General features: G+C 36.9%; 1 protein-coding gene across 2 annotated transcripts in view; it reads right to left on the reverse strand.

Annotated features, from left to right (window-relative positions):
• Positions 1-11,221, reverse strand: part of LOC118734079 — a 36,743-nt gene extending 25,522 nt beyond the window's left edge. Inside the window, exons 1-6 of one of the 2 annotated variants that reach the window (XM_036463780.1) lie at positions 11,139-11,221; positions 10,789-10,880; positions 10,086-10,733; positions 9,821-9,940; positions 8,457-9,727; positions 8,270-8,395 (exon numbers count right to left, since the gene is read on the reverse strand). In XM_036463780.1, coding sequence (XP_036319673.1) covers positions 8,270-8,395; positions 8,457-9,727; positions 9,821-9,940; positions 10,086-10,733; positions 10,789-10,880; positions 11,139-11,158 — 2,277 coding nt within the window. In that variant the 5' untranslated portion in view covers positions 11,159-11,221. Of the gene's footprint in view, positions 1-8,269; positions 8,396-8,456; positions 9,941-10,085; positions 10,734-10,788; positions 10,881-11,138 lie in introns of both variants that reach the window. The other variant, XM_036463779.1, reaches the window with a different exon arrangement.
• Positions 11,222-16,279: the final 5,058 nt, after the last annotated feature.

Genomic DNA, 16,279 nt, shown 5'->3' on the forward strand with positions numbered 1-16,279 from the left:
GGAAGTACCTTTATTCCACTTTAATATAAAATTAATCGCTTTAACTAGAATATTCTGTTTCATTTCGCAGTTTCTTGCATTTTGCAGCTAAAAGCGACTTCCATTATTATTCGTACGTTCGCGACCGCAAAATGGAAATCGAAAGATCATCTTTTTTCCACCAAAAATATACCCAGCAAAATGTTATCGAAACAAAAAAATTTATGTTTTCCTTGTTTTTTGAACTTCAAAAGCGTACGAACGTACGGTTCGCGACCGTTGGAAATGGCCATATAAACATACTTTATTTTATGTCGTCCTGCTTTCCTGAAGTATGATGATGTTATAGATTCCTTTGCGGAACAGAAAGTTCGGAAAAACGAAATTTTATTAATAAGTATCTTGTCAAAATTAAATTGTTATTTCATTATAAATTTGCATGTACAGGGTGGCGCCGAATGAGCTATATGGTTTAAATGGTTTATAACTTTTTTATTTATGCGATTATTATATTTTTTTTTTAAATACAGTACATTATTGGGGAATTTTTTGCAATTAGCTTTGAAAAATGATATCCTGTAAGTGATGTCCATTTTCTGCTTCGCACATACGTGCTCTTTTTAGCATATTTTCCATAACTTTTCGCAGAATTTCGGGTGTAATGGCCATGATTTCATTTCGAATGTTGGTTTGGAGTTGGAGAATGGTTCTTGGTTTGTTAACGTACACTCTTTCTTTCAAATATCCCCAAAGAAAACTGTTAAAAAGAATTCAAACCATATAGCTCATTCGGCGCCACCCAGTATTATAACCAAAAATTTGAGTTTTTTGGCCGAAATTACGATTTTTTCAAGGTACAATGACGATTTTTCAGCAAAAGCATTCGGCAACGCTGCTGGCAGGTCATTTCCAGGCGTGGATCCCGTTGGCATAGAGTAAAATAAAAAAACTGTTATAAAGAATTCAAACCATATAGCTCATTCGGCGCCACCCAGTATATTCTTGTTCGTATGTATATGTATACCCTGCAAACCATGCTTTTAGAGCATACTGAGTGGTAGAGAAATGTTAAAAAATTCTTAAAGAAATCAATAAAGCAATGACATAGGTAATACTGGGATGTAAAGAACATTTTTCAGATTTTTTTAGAATTTGCTTCAAGAAATTGTACAGAAATTTCCTTACTAGTTCGTGTCCACTGCTTCATATGAATTTCTTTAAAGATTCGTAAAAAATCTGAACAAACTTCCGAAATAAATATTTTTGGAGCTTTGTTTGCAAGATATCGCAGTAGATAATTTCAGGAGTTAAAAGCCCTTCCAAAAGGCCTTCCACTCTACATTCCTTTTTCCTTTCTTTTTTGTGTGGAATGGCACAAATTGAAGGGCTTCTTCTTTCGCTACCCACGGAAGGCCTTCCAGAAGGGCTTTTATAGGACGTACTTAATAATAATCCCAACGGATTTTACCCTCCATTCCCGCCCATCCGCACGAGAGGCGCAGTCCGCAATTCTAATTTTTGCGCCGAGTCACGATAGGCAGGAGTTGGTTAAGTGTCAAGATCTAAAATTGTTCAGCAACAGAACTAAATTCATCAGCTGATTTTGTCTTTATGTTAATAACTCATTTATTGAGAGGAGAGTACCGCCTTCTTAGTACTGAAAAGCGGATCTGATATATCAAACGTGCTGGAATGAGAGTTAAAATCCTGGCATAAGCAACGGAGTGAGTCGTGCAATTCAAAATTAGTTTTACAAGGTTTCAGAAATAGGGGACAAAAGTGTCTTGATACCCGGGAGGGAACATTAAGGCTAACTTCACCCAGAAGAAGCGGACTTGTAATTGAGCCTGCCAGTAATTTAACTATAACAAGTAAGAAAGTCAATAGCCTATTTCCACCAACAGCTTAACTGCAGTTAAGAGCTCATTTAAGTACCACATATTTTAACATGTGATTGGCAATGTTTATTTCTTACTTTTTGTTTAATTCAAAAAGCTTATGACGTAAAAGTGAGTATTTTACATAGTATGAGTGTAAACCGATTTTTTTTTTTAAGTTGGCTTTCGAAAAATCAAAGCGAATATTTGGTTCGTATGCTTGGGTACCGCAATTTTGACCATCACTTATAACTTCGTAAGATATCTCCATAGCAGGGTGGAAGACATCTTCTGGCAAAACTAGTGGATCGCACTTATTTACAACGGACTTAGATGCATCATCAACATCGTTCCCACGACAGTCGGGTCTATGTAACCGGAACGACCCAGATTCATATTTGGCCAAGGACTGTCACTCCAGCAACACTCCCCAAAAACTCTTTGGGGAGCTTGTATGCTGCTACAACAACAACAACAACATCGTCAACATAAACAAGATCTAATACTTTACCAAACTTATTGTGAAGTACATTAATCTGAGTTAGACAGAGTTCAGCCATCTCCTCTAAAAATACGTTGTTGCACGCACTAGACGCGAAAGGTACGATGTATCATTGTCAATGACGTTCCATGATATGCTTGGTAAATTAAAATCACCCAACACAATCATTGAATCAGAGGGTTTAGTCAATAAATTAACTGATTTCAGTAAAGAGATGAGTCGTGAATACACGAATGTGTCAGATCGGGGAGGGATATAGCATAGAGCTAAGTAAAACACCCTTTTCCAACCTGTACACGAATGCATTTGAATTTTACTGAATAAATGGGTGGAAGACTAACTTCTTCATCTGGTATTGAAGAGTCTACAGCGAATAGTACGCCACCGCCGATTCTGTCCTCCCTATCTTGTCTATAGACATGATAATTATTTGGAAGGATCTCTGAATTGAAAATGTGAGGTTTCAGCCAAGTTTCAGTGAAAGAAAAAATATTATAATTACATTCAAGGCCTTTAAAGTATAAGTTCGTTAATTTAGTATTTAAGCCTCTTACATTTTTGTAATAAATACTTAAAGCAGATTTAATAATTAGTTTTTTGGATTCCGTGTTATGACGGGGAATATTAGCTAATTCCTTTTATGGGCCTATATCCGAATTCACGAACGGAAGCTCCGGGGGCCAAAAAGAGCTACTAAGCAGCACATTAAAATTATCTAAATTTACGCAAATTTTAAATGAAGCAATATTTCTTTCGTATTTAAAATTAAATTTTCTGATGCTTAAGTCGACAGTTTTAATTTTTGATGAGATATAAAACTTTATATCGTCTTCGAAAGTCTCTAGAGACAAAGATTGACTGCTTTGGCGGAACCTCAACTAGTTTCCTTGTATCAGACTGGATTACCGGCGGAAGAGGGTTGAGTTACTGCGTTACTAGTTGAGGATAGGGAAGGCGGTGGAGGCTTTGAAGACGATGCCACCACTTTAATGGGGGAAGAGGAAGATACTTCAGGCTCGTTATTATTCGAAGCAGATTTCGTTACACGCAGCACATTTCAGATGGTAAATACCATCACAAAGCCAGCACGATAAGTAGCGTTCGGAATCGCTTTTAATGTGTCAAGTATCAAGATCGCACTTCATATTGAAAGATTTAACAACACTTGTTAATAAAAAGACAAACAAAAAAATTATAACAATTTAGGAGCTGATGTAAATAGCTTTAAATAAATGAAGCGAACAGTTTGAGTATCACTGTGATTATGACACTTAATAAACGCAACGCAAACAGCTGTGACAAGAAGTAAACAAAAATAGTAAAACAAATGTGGAAAAATAAAACGATTTCAGTTAACTACAAAGGATACAACAACAATGATAGCAACAAATGACTCGGCAAGATTAGAATGTATGCTAGCTAGTGAAATTTAATTAAATTTAGTTTAATATAAAACACAATAACTTTCACTTAGCTTCATTTATTTCACACTAAGATGCTCAAAGCACTTTTTATCACAACTTTAACTCAGAATTAGGACAATAAACTTAGCAAATAGAAAGTCAAAATCAGAGCACAATATAAGTATAACCTCACAGCTTGACGTTTGCTTCAGAAGGCCTTTTGGAGGAGTTCTTTTAAAGTTGCTTCTTTAATTTATAAAAATCATACATCTTTGAAGTATTTGCCTAAGGTTTATATCAAATATGTGTTATTGCAACTTAAAATGTTTATTGAAACTCATTTGCAATGCTAAATAATATAAATTTATGCATTCGCGTAAATCGTAAATGGCGTAAATTGTAGAAGGCATGCAAGGAAACACTTTTTTCATCCCTTGTTGGGTAGGCCTCTTAGAATGGCTTTACTTAAGAAGGCCTACCTAAATTATCTTCTGGATGTATTTACGTGTATATGTATGTATACTTATACTCGGATATGTAATAAAGCTGATAAAACGGTGCTACAAAAAAGTCATGAAATACACCCGAAACAAAACCTAGTGTAGGTTGTAGGTATGTTCAAATACAACATGAAAATAGGTCCCGTATAGTTCCTGAACCCTCAATTTTTCTATACAAAAAAAAAAACGTTACTTTCGTACTTGATGCACTTATCTATTAATAGCTTGACTATTTATAGACCTTTAAAACGATGTATAACAATATATTGTTAGACTTAGCTTGTTGCGAGTTTTCATCTGTTAAATTTTAATGAGCCCTATTTTTCTTAATTTTTTCAACTTTGATCATCGGTAATTTCAAAAATTTCTATTAAAGTTGCCAAATATGTGGTATTTATTTAAAAGAACATTTATTTTCGAATAGATTGATACCTCGCCTAATGGAATTGCATACAAATTTTCGACCTTAAGCAATTTATGCAAAAATGCGGCATTGAATTTATTTGTGTGTGTACAGGACGTGCAGATTTTGTGAGCAGTGTGGTTAAGGAGTTCATCAATATTTACTCAAAATTTATATACACAATGGCTCTCAAGGAAAATTTATTTTTCATAAAATTTTAAGAAAATGGGCGTGGGACCGCCCAATTATATTGAATGAACGGTAAGAGGAAGAGTTATGTACGTCACTTACAGAACTGTACGATGGTTTTGTAGCCCGTACATTTTAGAATAATAATGCGCAAGTTTAAAGTAACTAGTACATATGCCGAATTTCGACTAGGCATTGAAATTACCGAAAATCTATGCCATTCAAAATATGCTGTTTCGAAACTTTAAGCGACAGTTCTCGAGGAAATAAAAAATGAATATGCGAATTTCTATTAGCGGCCGCTTTTAAACTTTTTCTTTATTCGTTCCCTCTTAAAAACTTAGCTGCTTACAAAGTTGTTCTTCTTTTTATACTATATACGTATGGCTTGATTTTACCGCTAGACATGCACGTACATAAAAATGTTAGATATATAGTACACATATGTACTTAAGCACATATGTAGGTACGCTAAGTACATAAATGAAACGAACAGAAATAAGAAAATACATATGAATTTAAAGAATATAAAACCTTCACTGCTCGGCTGAACTTAATGTCGGTGACAATGCCATCTGGAAATGAACTTAATGACTACTTTTTTTAGTGGAATGACACGATTACTTTTTATTGCCCGACTTTCGTCATTTGCCATTTTGGCAATTTAATGCCTAGTTGAAATCCAGCATTACCGTTGATTTTTAGCGCGACAGTCAGCAAAAAAAAACTTGCCATAAATCAATGTTATCTACTTCAAACTTGCAATTTGCGGGTTACAAAACTGCAGACCAAGAACTTTTTTTCGCCAGTTTAATATGTGAAATTCTATTAGGACATTCGATGCTGCACACCAAAATTTTTCTAAAGATTCTGATAAAAAAAATTTGCAATTTTTTTACGAAGTTTGAAAATTGGACTTACATGGATTTTGTGGCAAAGATAATAGAAACGCCCATTTGGACTAGTTAATGGACCGTCTGCCATTCCACGCTACTAGAAGATATAGAGGCTTCCTCTCTCCCACAGAGGCTCAAACGGTGGTCGGCAAATTATCTGAGTGGTCGACCCTCGTCGGTAATGTTTAGAGACAAATCGAGTAAACTTAGAAAAATAAAACAGGGGGTTCCACAGGGTGGTGTCCTTTCCCCGCTACTGATTAACTTTTACATTTCAAAGCTCCCTCAACCACCAGAGGGAGTCTCGATTGTCTCTTACGCCGACGATTGCTCGATCATGGCGACTGGGAATGGAATTGATGACCTGTGTTCGAAAGTAAACGGGTATCTGTCCGAACTTTCTCACTTCTTCACTGCAAAGTGTCTAGCCCTCTCCCCTACGAAATCCTCTGCGACCCTGTTCACAACCTGGACGAAGGAGGTCAGGCTACCGCTGGAAATTCCCGTCGATGACACACCAATTCCGACGGTGAATAATCCCAAAATACTCGGAGTAACATTCGACAGCCTGCTCTCCTTCTCTGCGCACGCAACCGCTATTGTCAATAAAGTACAGAGCCGCAACAAGGTCCTCAAGTCGCTAGCCGGCAGTACTTGGGGCAAAGACAAAGAAACGTTGCTGGCAACATACAAGGCAATAGGCCGGCCGGTTTTAAATTACGCAGCGCCAGTGTGGTCGCCGGGGACTAGTAGGACGCAGTGGACGAAGATACAGACTGTACAGAACACCGCACTCAGGACAGCGACAGGATGCCTCCTGATGTCGCCCGAACATCACCTCCACAACGAGGCACAAATGCTCCCCATAAAGGAGCACAACATAATGCTCTGCAAGCAGTTTCTGATCGGGAGCCACAGAAGTGGCCACCCAAACAGACATCTGCTTGCAGAGGAGCCCTCGCCTAGGCACGTCAGGAGGCATCTATATGAACTGACGGACGAAGTCCAGAGGTTCATCAAGCAACCTCTGGACCCGTCAGCTTACCGACTGGTCCTGAACGGCATTTACAGGGAGTCAGTCTCGAGTTATGTAGACTCTAAACCTGTGAATGCCGTTCTAGGCACACCACCACCGGACATAGACGAGACGGATCTTCATCTGCCTCGGGAGACACGAACAACAATAGCCCAACTTCGCTCTGGCTACTGCAGCAGGTTAAACTCCTACCTAAGTAGATTGAATGAGGATGTGCCAAATGAGTGTCCGGCATGCGGAGAGACCCCACATGACTCGAAACATCTCTTCGCATGCCCGGAAAACCCGACAACTCTAACGGCTTTGTCCTTGTGGACCGACCCGATAGAGGCTGCACGCTTCCTAGGGCTGCCGTTAGTGGAACTTGACGACAACGACTGAGATATCAACCGATCTGGGCGGGGTTGTTGTAGCCGCTACAACCGTATGTATAATCTGCATACAAATGAGTAATTTAAACATTTCAAACATATTTTTCAGAATTTTTATACAAATTTTAGGTATGCACTTTTATAGCCCGCAAATTACCGTTGAGTTTTGAATTTTTTTTTTGCCGGAATTGCGAGATTTTTCAAATAAAATTGCGAAAAATCAAATACTAAAAAATCAACGGCTACATGAAACTTACACTTCATCATACTAAAATTTAATGGCCTATAAGACTGCATTTTTCTAAAAATTTCTTAAGAATAAGTTTGAAATTTTGGTGAAAATTTGTTGAATTTTTATAATTTTTGTACAATGTTTGAATTAAGCATGTATATGCAGTTTATTATATAATGAGCTAGAGTTTTATTAAAAATTTTAAGTAAACAAGAGGTATAGCCAAAACTGCTTAACCCGTCTATTCCCATTTGCAGGGTTCTGCATTATTCTTATATTTCTTCCACTTATTCATTACATATTGTTTTCTTCTTAATTTGATGGTTACTTTTCATTATGTAGATGACTTTCATTTCTAGATGATCTACCCCCGAAAATACATACCTATCTACATTGTTATCCTCCCTAAACCAACTATTATTTTGATACATAAATTTATCTATAATATATTCCATATCATGTTTTGCCAATTGTATTTACCATTTAGACACATCATTTACGATTTTGTCATCGTTAGCTGAACTTCTGATATGAACAACACTCAAAACATCGAATTCCACAAAAGCTTGCGATAAAAGTGAAAAATTTCACAGCTGACTTGCAACTGCAATTGCAAGAAAATTATATACTTTCCATTGTTTTGTTAAGTTGTTAACAGAGGTAAAATAGAAAAAATCGTTTTCCGTGAGCTGAAAAATTTTTAAGAGGTGTCACCTACAGATGGTACTGGGAATTCAAGTTAAATAAATATTTCTGCCCACCAGGGTAAACTTTCTCATAACCATTAAATGAACAAAAGAAAAATAGTTAAAACTTCTTAAAATGTGGGGTCCCTTTTTACTTTTACGCCACTGTATGTATAAGGCCATTGAAAAACTAACCTCGTATTGCTTTTCCTCTGCTGCACGCCTTCGCTTTAATTCTTTATCCTTGAGAATCTTTTCACGTAACGCCTTTTGTTTCTCAATTTCTAATCGATAAGCACGCGTTTCTTCATCTTCTTCAGCCTTTAAAGTAAGTTATTGTTATAGTTAAATATATTCAAGATATTACGAAAATAAAACATACGTCTAAACGATCACGTTCACCACCACGACGAAAGCTTCCTCCAGCACGAGGTAATGGAGATAAACTACGCCTACGTTTGCCGTAACTTCCACTTCTTTTATCATAGTTGCGATCTCGGCTATCTCCACGACGGAAGCGATTTCCCCGTTGTCCTAGGTTACTATTTCCGCTTCCTCCTCCAGTACGTTCTCGATCAATTGGTATACGCTCTCGTTCCCTCTCCCGATCACGATCTCTTTCCCGTTCTAATCGATCCCGTTCTCGGTCACGATCGCGATCTCGTTCACGGTCGCGATCACGTTCTCGATCTCGGTCGAAGTGCAAACCGGACCCGCCGGTACCAACGCCACCCCGTTTATTTGGTGGCGTAAAACTTCTCTCTCGTGAATGCGTTCGCGATCGACTGCGGCTGCGACTACGTCTCAAGGTAAGAGGTGAACGTTCATGTCGACGTTTTTCAATATGCTCTCGATTTTTATTAATAAACTCTTCTTGTTGACGAAGAAGCTCATCGTCACTCTGCAAGTGTGAAACATGGCTGCTAATTGTTGACATAAACTGTGTCTCTTTTATAAACTTATTTGTAGCTGCTTGGACACCACCTTTGAAATTTGGGTTGATAAGAACTTTACTTGGGCGCAATGTGGCGGATGGTATAGAGCCACTGCCGTTCCCTCCCGCCAATTGCGATGGCAGCGCACCCGTGTTTGGATGAACACCGCCTTGTGGCAATTGTAGTGGAGCCTGTGGAGGCTGCAGAGATTGTGGTTGCGGCGGTCTGTGCGCCGAGTTATTCAAGAAATTCGGTGCTAAGCTTTGCGGGGGTAAATTTGACAATGGTGGCCGTGGCAAACGCATATTAGGGCGTAATGCCATAGGTCCGCCACTTGGGACTAGGCCTGAATTATTTCCACCTGCCATTGGTCCGCCACTGAGTTCAGGACGAAAAATTGCTCGTGGTGGATGCGACATATGCCCGAAATTTTGATTGAAGGGCACTCCATTGCCTGTATTGTAATCATGTTGGACCTGGGGATACATACTTCCTTGATTCGGATGTCGGAAACTCATTGGTCCACCAATACGAAAACCGGTATATGGATGCCGAGGACGATGAGAAATGGGTGGGTTCATGGGATCGTGTTGATGAAGTGGAAGTGGGGCATTAGGGTTTTGTGACTGTGGTCCCATGGTTGAGGAATTTGCAGGTGGGCCATGTGTAGTGTTATGTGGTGCATATGGTAAGGGTTGTTGTTGTAACGGGAATTGACCTGGAATGATGGCGGATGTTGTATGGGTTAGTGTTGTAGATATGACACTGGTTCTCGCTGCGGGAAACCCGTGCGTCGTCAATAGGAAATTACCGTGAGATGGAGGATAACGGAGAAGCGGTCTTTGACCATGGTACGATCCACGTAGTGAATGGGGTCGCAGAAGTGGATTTCCACCGCGTTTACTATGAAGAAAACGAGAATGATGTTTCTCTGAAAATACAATATTCCAATGTCAACGTACATTGAGTTCAATTGTGTTAAATGCAAAACATTTGGTGTAAGCTATATATTATCATTGTAGGTAATTACTTGGCACATGATTTTCCGAATTTTTTACAAATCAGTAGATATTTACCTGCTGTTTCATTAATAACTGCATCGAAATCTCTTTCATTAGTTGTTTTTATATTCGTACGTGCTTCACGTTCATCCTCGATATCCTCTCTGGGATCAGAAAAGTCACTGGCGCTTAGGTGAGCAACACTAACGCTCTCTTGTGAACTCTGCAGAAAAGAAGAGTCTGTCATATTACCAGTGCTGCAACTTATAACTGATGAGTGATCCACTTCAGCTTCTTTGCTACTGCTTGAGGTTACTTCATCATTATTTGTTATGGTTTGCGACTGAGCCTGCGTTGAAAAAGGATTTACCGCTTGTAATGAATCTCTGGGAACCTGTGATTGGGTAGGTTCTTTGAATTCAGCAACTCGTATAGCAGAGCTTCCGCTGGTAGAGACATCATCGATTACATCACCTTGTTTTAATGAATTCGGATACGAAATTGGCGCTGCTGTAGAAGTAACCTCGGTTGCATCTGCAGATGCTAATTTGTGGGTTTTTTTGTTAACATTACTGCCGCCAACACAAGATATCGTTTGTTGTGCGTTGACTTGGTTAGAACCAATTTGTCTCACTTCTTTTTCTTGTATGCGTTCATTAACCCACTGTTCTGCCTCGGCTTTTATTTGCTGTTTTACCTCTTTGGTTACATCTTTTTCCAATTCTACATTATTAAAGTAATTAGATTTTTAAATCTATATGAAAATGTTACAACTTACCATCGTCTGACAAAAGTAATTCATCTTCATCAGCTCCATAAAAAGCTTGATCATCAATATCATCACCCAATTCGTAATTTAGCAAGTCGTCGCTGAAAGAGGTGAAAAAAAAAAATATTAGAAATGAGACTGCCAGACCCTTCTGCGGCTGCCATTTCAATATGGCGAAAATCAACCCCCCCAGAGTGAACGCATTTTAAAATACATTTTCGACATATTGCCTCCACTAAACTCTATATATTACATTATACATTTACACCAGAATAGTTGAGTTGCATTTTTATTATAAAATATTCCAAAGTTTTCAATATATTATATTTACAAATCTAATTGAAGGAAAATTCACTTACTTCAAATTCATGTCAGACATTTTGATAATTGTACAACCACGCACACACACTTTTTGCTTTTGGACACTGACAACCAGAGTGACAACAGTAGTCATTGGTGTTTTTGACGTTTATACTTCTTTTCCCTACAGTTAGACAGAGATATCTATAGAGTTTGGCATGGCTGGTACACAGGATTGCCAAGGTACCGAATTTGTAAATATTGTAACAGAATGTTTACAAATACATAATTGCCCATTTCGATTAAATCGTACTGCCCGTCTCCGCCGGATAAAGTTTATGGCGCATATTCATAGTCATATTTAGTACTCAACTAAGGGCCGGTTACTCAATGCCTGGTTAACACTAATCTCTGGTTAAACATCTTTATCGACGTTACCGACTCCCTGTTATATGAATGGAGTCGAATACGTCGATAACAATGTTTAACCGGACATTAGTGTTAACCAGACATTGAGCAACCGCCCTAAGTCGAAACTATTCTAAGTCACAACTAAAGCTATTCATAGTCGCCTTATAGGCTGTTTTTGCTCACGCGTAAAAGCATATTTAGCGCATTTAGCTCTAAATGCTACTCTAAATGTACATTTATCCATACAAAATTCGTCACCTAAATGCAACTAAATGCAACTACATTTTTGCATTAAGAATCTAAATGCTAAAAGCAACCCTGTGATCTTCCAAAATTTCCACGATTCGAACATGGTTTAAAGAGAAAAAGTGGCAACATTGCTTTTTCGGGTATACAGTTGCTAGCTGCGTTTCAGTGATCGCCGATCGAGATTTCTTTTATTTTGCATTACATATTTGGATAAAGAAAAGTTAAGCAAATTCAACATCGATTTGATACTGATAGAAATCTGGATCAATTTGTGATCAACTCTGTTTGGTTTGTTTCCTAATTAAGTGAGGAAATTTTAATTGAATGCACCGACAAATAAATATATACACAAACAAATGTTCGGTTATGGTTAAAACAATTCAAGTTTTTGTATTGAATTTTTGGTTTAAAATTTATTTTTTCCTTTTCAGTAGGGTTTTTGCACATTATCTTCTGCGTGAGAATTGATCGTAATATATACGCATCTAAATAAGAGACTGGAACACGGCTGTTTGTCAAAAGCATACGATTTCGAACTCGCGTAAATGTACATTTGCTAAATGCTATAGCATGAACGCTCTTCGAAAACATATGTTCGAAAGTGCTAAATGTTGCATTTTAAATGCAGCAAAAACGCTGCATTAGTTTCGACTTTTCTGGCTAAGTACCAACTTAAAATTTAGTTTCGGCTGCAGCTGCAACTAAGGGCCGGTTACTCAATGTCTGGTTAACACTAATCTGCGGTTAAACATCGTTACCGACGTCTTCGACTCCATGCATATAACAGGGAGTCGGTAACGTCGATAACGATGTTTAACCGCAGATTAGTGTTAACCAGACATTGAGTAACCGGCCCTAAGTCGTAACTAGGAAGAAGTATTTTATCAAATTAAGGAAAACAGACGAAATATGTAAAAATTAAGTTGGTAGAGGGTGATTTTGATAATATTGAATAATCTCCCATTAAAATTTACAAAGATCGATCCATTTTAATCGGAAGTTGAAATTAAATGCGTATTACAATTCGAATAAAGCTACATCACAATTTTATAATTGGAATAATTTATATTAATTCTCAAATAATAAGTCAGTTTCACGCTAGTTCTTTTAAAGTAAATTTTTGCATAACATTTAGATATCTACTATTTGTATGTTTCACAGCATGCTTTCGATAAACATCGACTTCAAATCACTGCGGTTGTTCTGGCTATTTCACACAATTAACAAGAAAATGATACTTTATTCTTTTGCATAATCATGCAATGAAAATAAAAATGACATAAACGGATGATCAAACTTGACATTATTTAATAAAAATGTAATTTTTCCAAAATATCGTAAAGAAAAATCGATACATTTTCACACTCGTTTTGCTATATCGTAAACTAAGTCGAAACTACTTAGTAGAATTCTGAAATGCGACTATGAATAGAAGTAAATTTTAAGTTGGTACTTAAATTTAAGTTGCAACTTTGTTAGTTTCGACTTAGTTGCTAGACTATGAATACGCGCCTATATCTTGATACATATGTTAGAATAGGCATGTTTTATTCAACCATCACAAGCAAATAAAACGAAATTAGCTTATTTCCTATGTTAGCCTAATTTTGACAGTTGTTTGACTTCAAATAGTGTCAAAGTAAGTTTTTCCCTCTTTCTGATTGGCTGGTGCAGAAAATTTCTGATGCTGAATTTCAATGCCTCATGTTCAATATACAAGCCAAGATATCTTTTCATAAGCCAATATAATTATGTAGGGTAAGTCGTCCATACAAAATAAGCTAATAGCTTAAATTTCTGGGCAAATAAAACACGGCTAATATAAACAGCCAATGGAGACCGCTCATTGCTCTTCAAGAGCAATATATATCAGAACTTATATCTTGCCATCTATTGCCGGCAATTCGGTAGTTTGACAGCTACATGTTCATTTGCATGAAAACTTTGTGGCGGCAACATTATTGATATTTTAATATTAAAGCAAATATTGAGCTGTTTTCTGTTAAAATATTTGTTATTATGTAATTGGATGTAAAATAGCCTATTTTCTAAATTTCTTAAGTGATTAAATCCGGCAAAAATACGTTTTAGAAGCCTTCCCACAAATGCTTATATCAAGATATAAAAAGCCCACACAAATTTATTTATTTTATTACAAACTGAAGCTTACAATTAAAATTATAAGCCTAGTAAAGAAAGCTATGGCTGCTATGGCCTGAAGCTTCTTCTTGTGATGAATAAATAGAGCTTAATACTAAGTGCTTATAAGTAGTTTAGTATTTCATTCAAAATTTTCAGATTAGATATATTTATTGGACATATAGGCTGAATTTCTTTATTCATTCTGAACGTTTGGAATAAACTTTTTTGTTTACTTATTCTTTAGAACGTTCCTGATGATATGTTAACGTATATTTCAAACACATTCTTTTTATTCCGGCTGTGAAATGAGATTATCCGGAATGTATAAAGAAACGCAGCCATTTATTTAAATTTCGTAATATAATTTGGATATTTTTAAGAAAGCTATAATTTTATTAATATTATCGATTGGGGGGTTGAAAATGCATTGAACGGGATCGGCGTTATGAAATATATGGTTTCTTAGTGAATTGAAGGGATAACAATCTGACACAACGTGATTAATGGAGATACGGGGCGGAGTTATAAAACTGACATGTTATGGGGGTATTGCTGTCTATAAGGTGAAGATGGGTTAATTTTGAATGGCCCAGACGAAGTCGTGCGAGTTTAATAAAATCCATTCTAGAAAGTGAAGGGTCAGCATGGTTTGCGATGTTGCTCAAGTGAAGCTTTTGTACATTTTGCGCTTTGTATAGGGATGCAAACGATGCATCGATGTTTTTGAAACATCGATAATATCGGTTCAATTTTCGATGTTTTCCACCGATGTTTACAGTTTACTAACATCGCGAAATTGACGATACATCGTTGGAAGTTTTATCAATGTTTTAAACATCGACTTTAAGGAGTCTCTCCGACTTTATTTCGGTATGTTTAACTGACCTTAAAGTTATTATTCATTCAGAATTTTTTTTGTTATTTATGGCCTTATAACAATTATATTCAACAATTTTATTGAGCTTGAGGCCGTTTCTTATGAAAAATGTTATTGAAAATCAACAATAATTTACAAAAGGTAGAAGTTATAGCTGCTATTTCAGAGCCCACCACATCTCCTCAGTGAGCGCGGTTGAATAAGTCTGATTAGTAGATGTGGTGATCTCCCAAATAGCAGCTATAACTTCTTAACTTTGTAAATTATTGTTGCTTTTCCACAACATTTTTCATAAAAAACGGCCCTAAGCTCAACAAAATTGTTGGATTCATTCTGAATGCTAATAACCTAGCCGTTAAAACAGAACCAAAGATCCCTTAGAATTTCAACAAGATCAGGCCTAGGATATTTAGGCCCGAACGATCTTACGATGGTATGTATTTCTAATAAAAAAAGGTTATATATAGAGAGGATAATAAAATACAGGAAAATACATTCATAATTATTAAAGTATTCAATATTGCTTTAAATTTAACTAGAAATTAACAAATTGCAAAGCATCGGAAACCATCGATATATCGATATTTCTCTGGCGATGAATTTTAGCCTCGATGTTCTTTTCTCCGATGCATCGAAACATCGATGTATCGATTTTACTGCTCAAAATTTGCATCCCTAGCTTTGTACCAAGTTGAGCATTTTTGCCAAGTCTCAGATTGATATTGTTTTATGAATTTCTTCTTGAGAAATTCAACTATGTCATTAACCCTTAGATTAGAAGTTGTTAATGGGCTGTTTTTGCTTACGCGTAAAAGAACATTTAGCGCATTTAGCTCTAAATGCTACTCTAAATGTACATTTATCCATACAAAATACGTCACCTAAATGCAACTCCATTTTTGCATTTACAATCTAAATGCTAAAAGCAACCCTGTGATCTTCCAAAATTTCCACGATTCGAACCATGAACGAAAGACACAAGATCACGTAAGAACAAGAGAGTGAAAAAAGTCGATTTTTTTTTCGCGGGTTCTACGCCATCTTGTTTCACTGGAAAACGAGGGAAAAGTAAACAAAGCAAAGAAAACAACGAAAACCAAAATTAGCCAAAATTATTGTCAGCCACTTTAAACGCACAATTTAGGTAAAATGATGCAACAAAATGCTTTAAAATGTGTTGTCATGTTGAATTAACTCTTCTTTACTTGAATAAAAGTGTAAAATAGTGGTGCTTGTGATGTAAACAAACGCTCAGCTGACGATCCCGCTTTCGCAAACTTTTTTCTCAACAGTTATGGACATGAACACGTTATTGGCTGCCATGTCAGAGATGTCATCACAGCTGTCAACTCAGATGCAAACACAGTCGTCAGATGTTTCATCCCAGATACAAGCGCTGGAGACACGTATATCAGCAGCGGTATCAGCACAGATGTCATCCCAACTGGAAGCACAGGATGCAAAGATTGTACAAATACAGGAAAAAATCGAAGAGAGACAGGACAAAGTCGAGGCTAAGAT

This window comes from Rhagoletis pomonella, unplaced genomic scaffold (assembly GCF_013731165.1).
Source record: "Rhagoletis pomonella isolate Grant_MI unplaced genomic scaffold, Rhpom_1.0 Rhpom_scaffold_00002, whole genome shotgun sequence".
Taxonomy (NCBI): Eukaryota; Metazoa; Arthropoda; class Insecta; order Diptera; family Tephritidae; genus Rhagoletis; species Rhagoletis pomonella.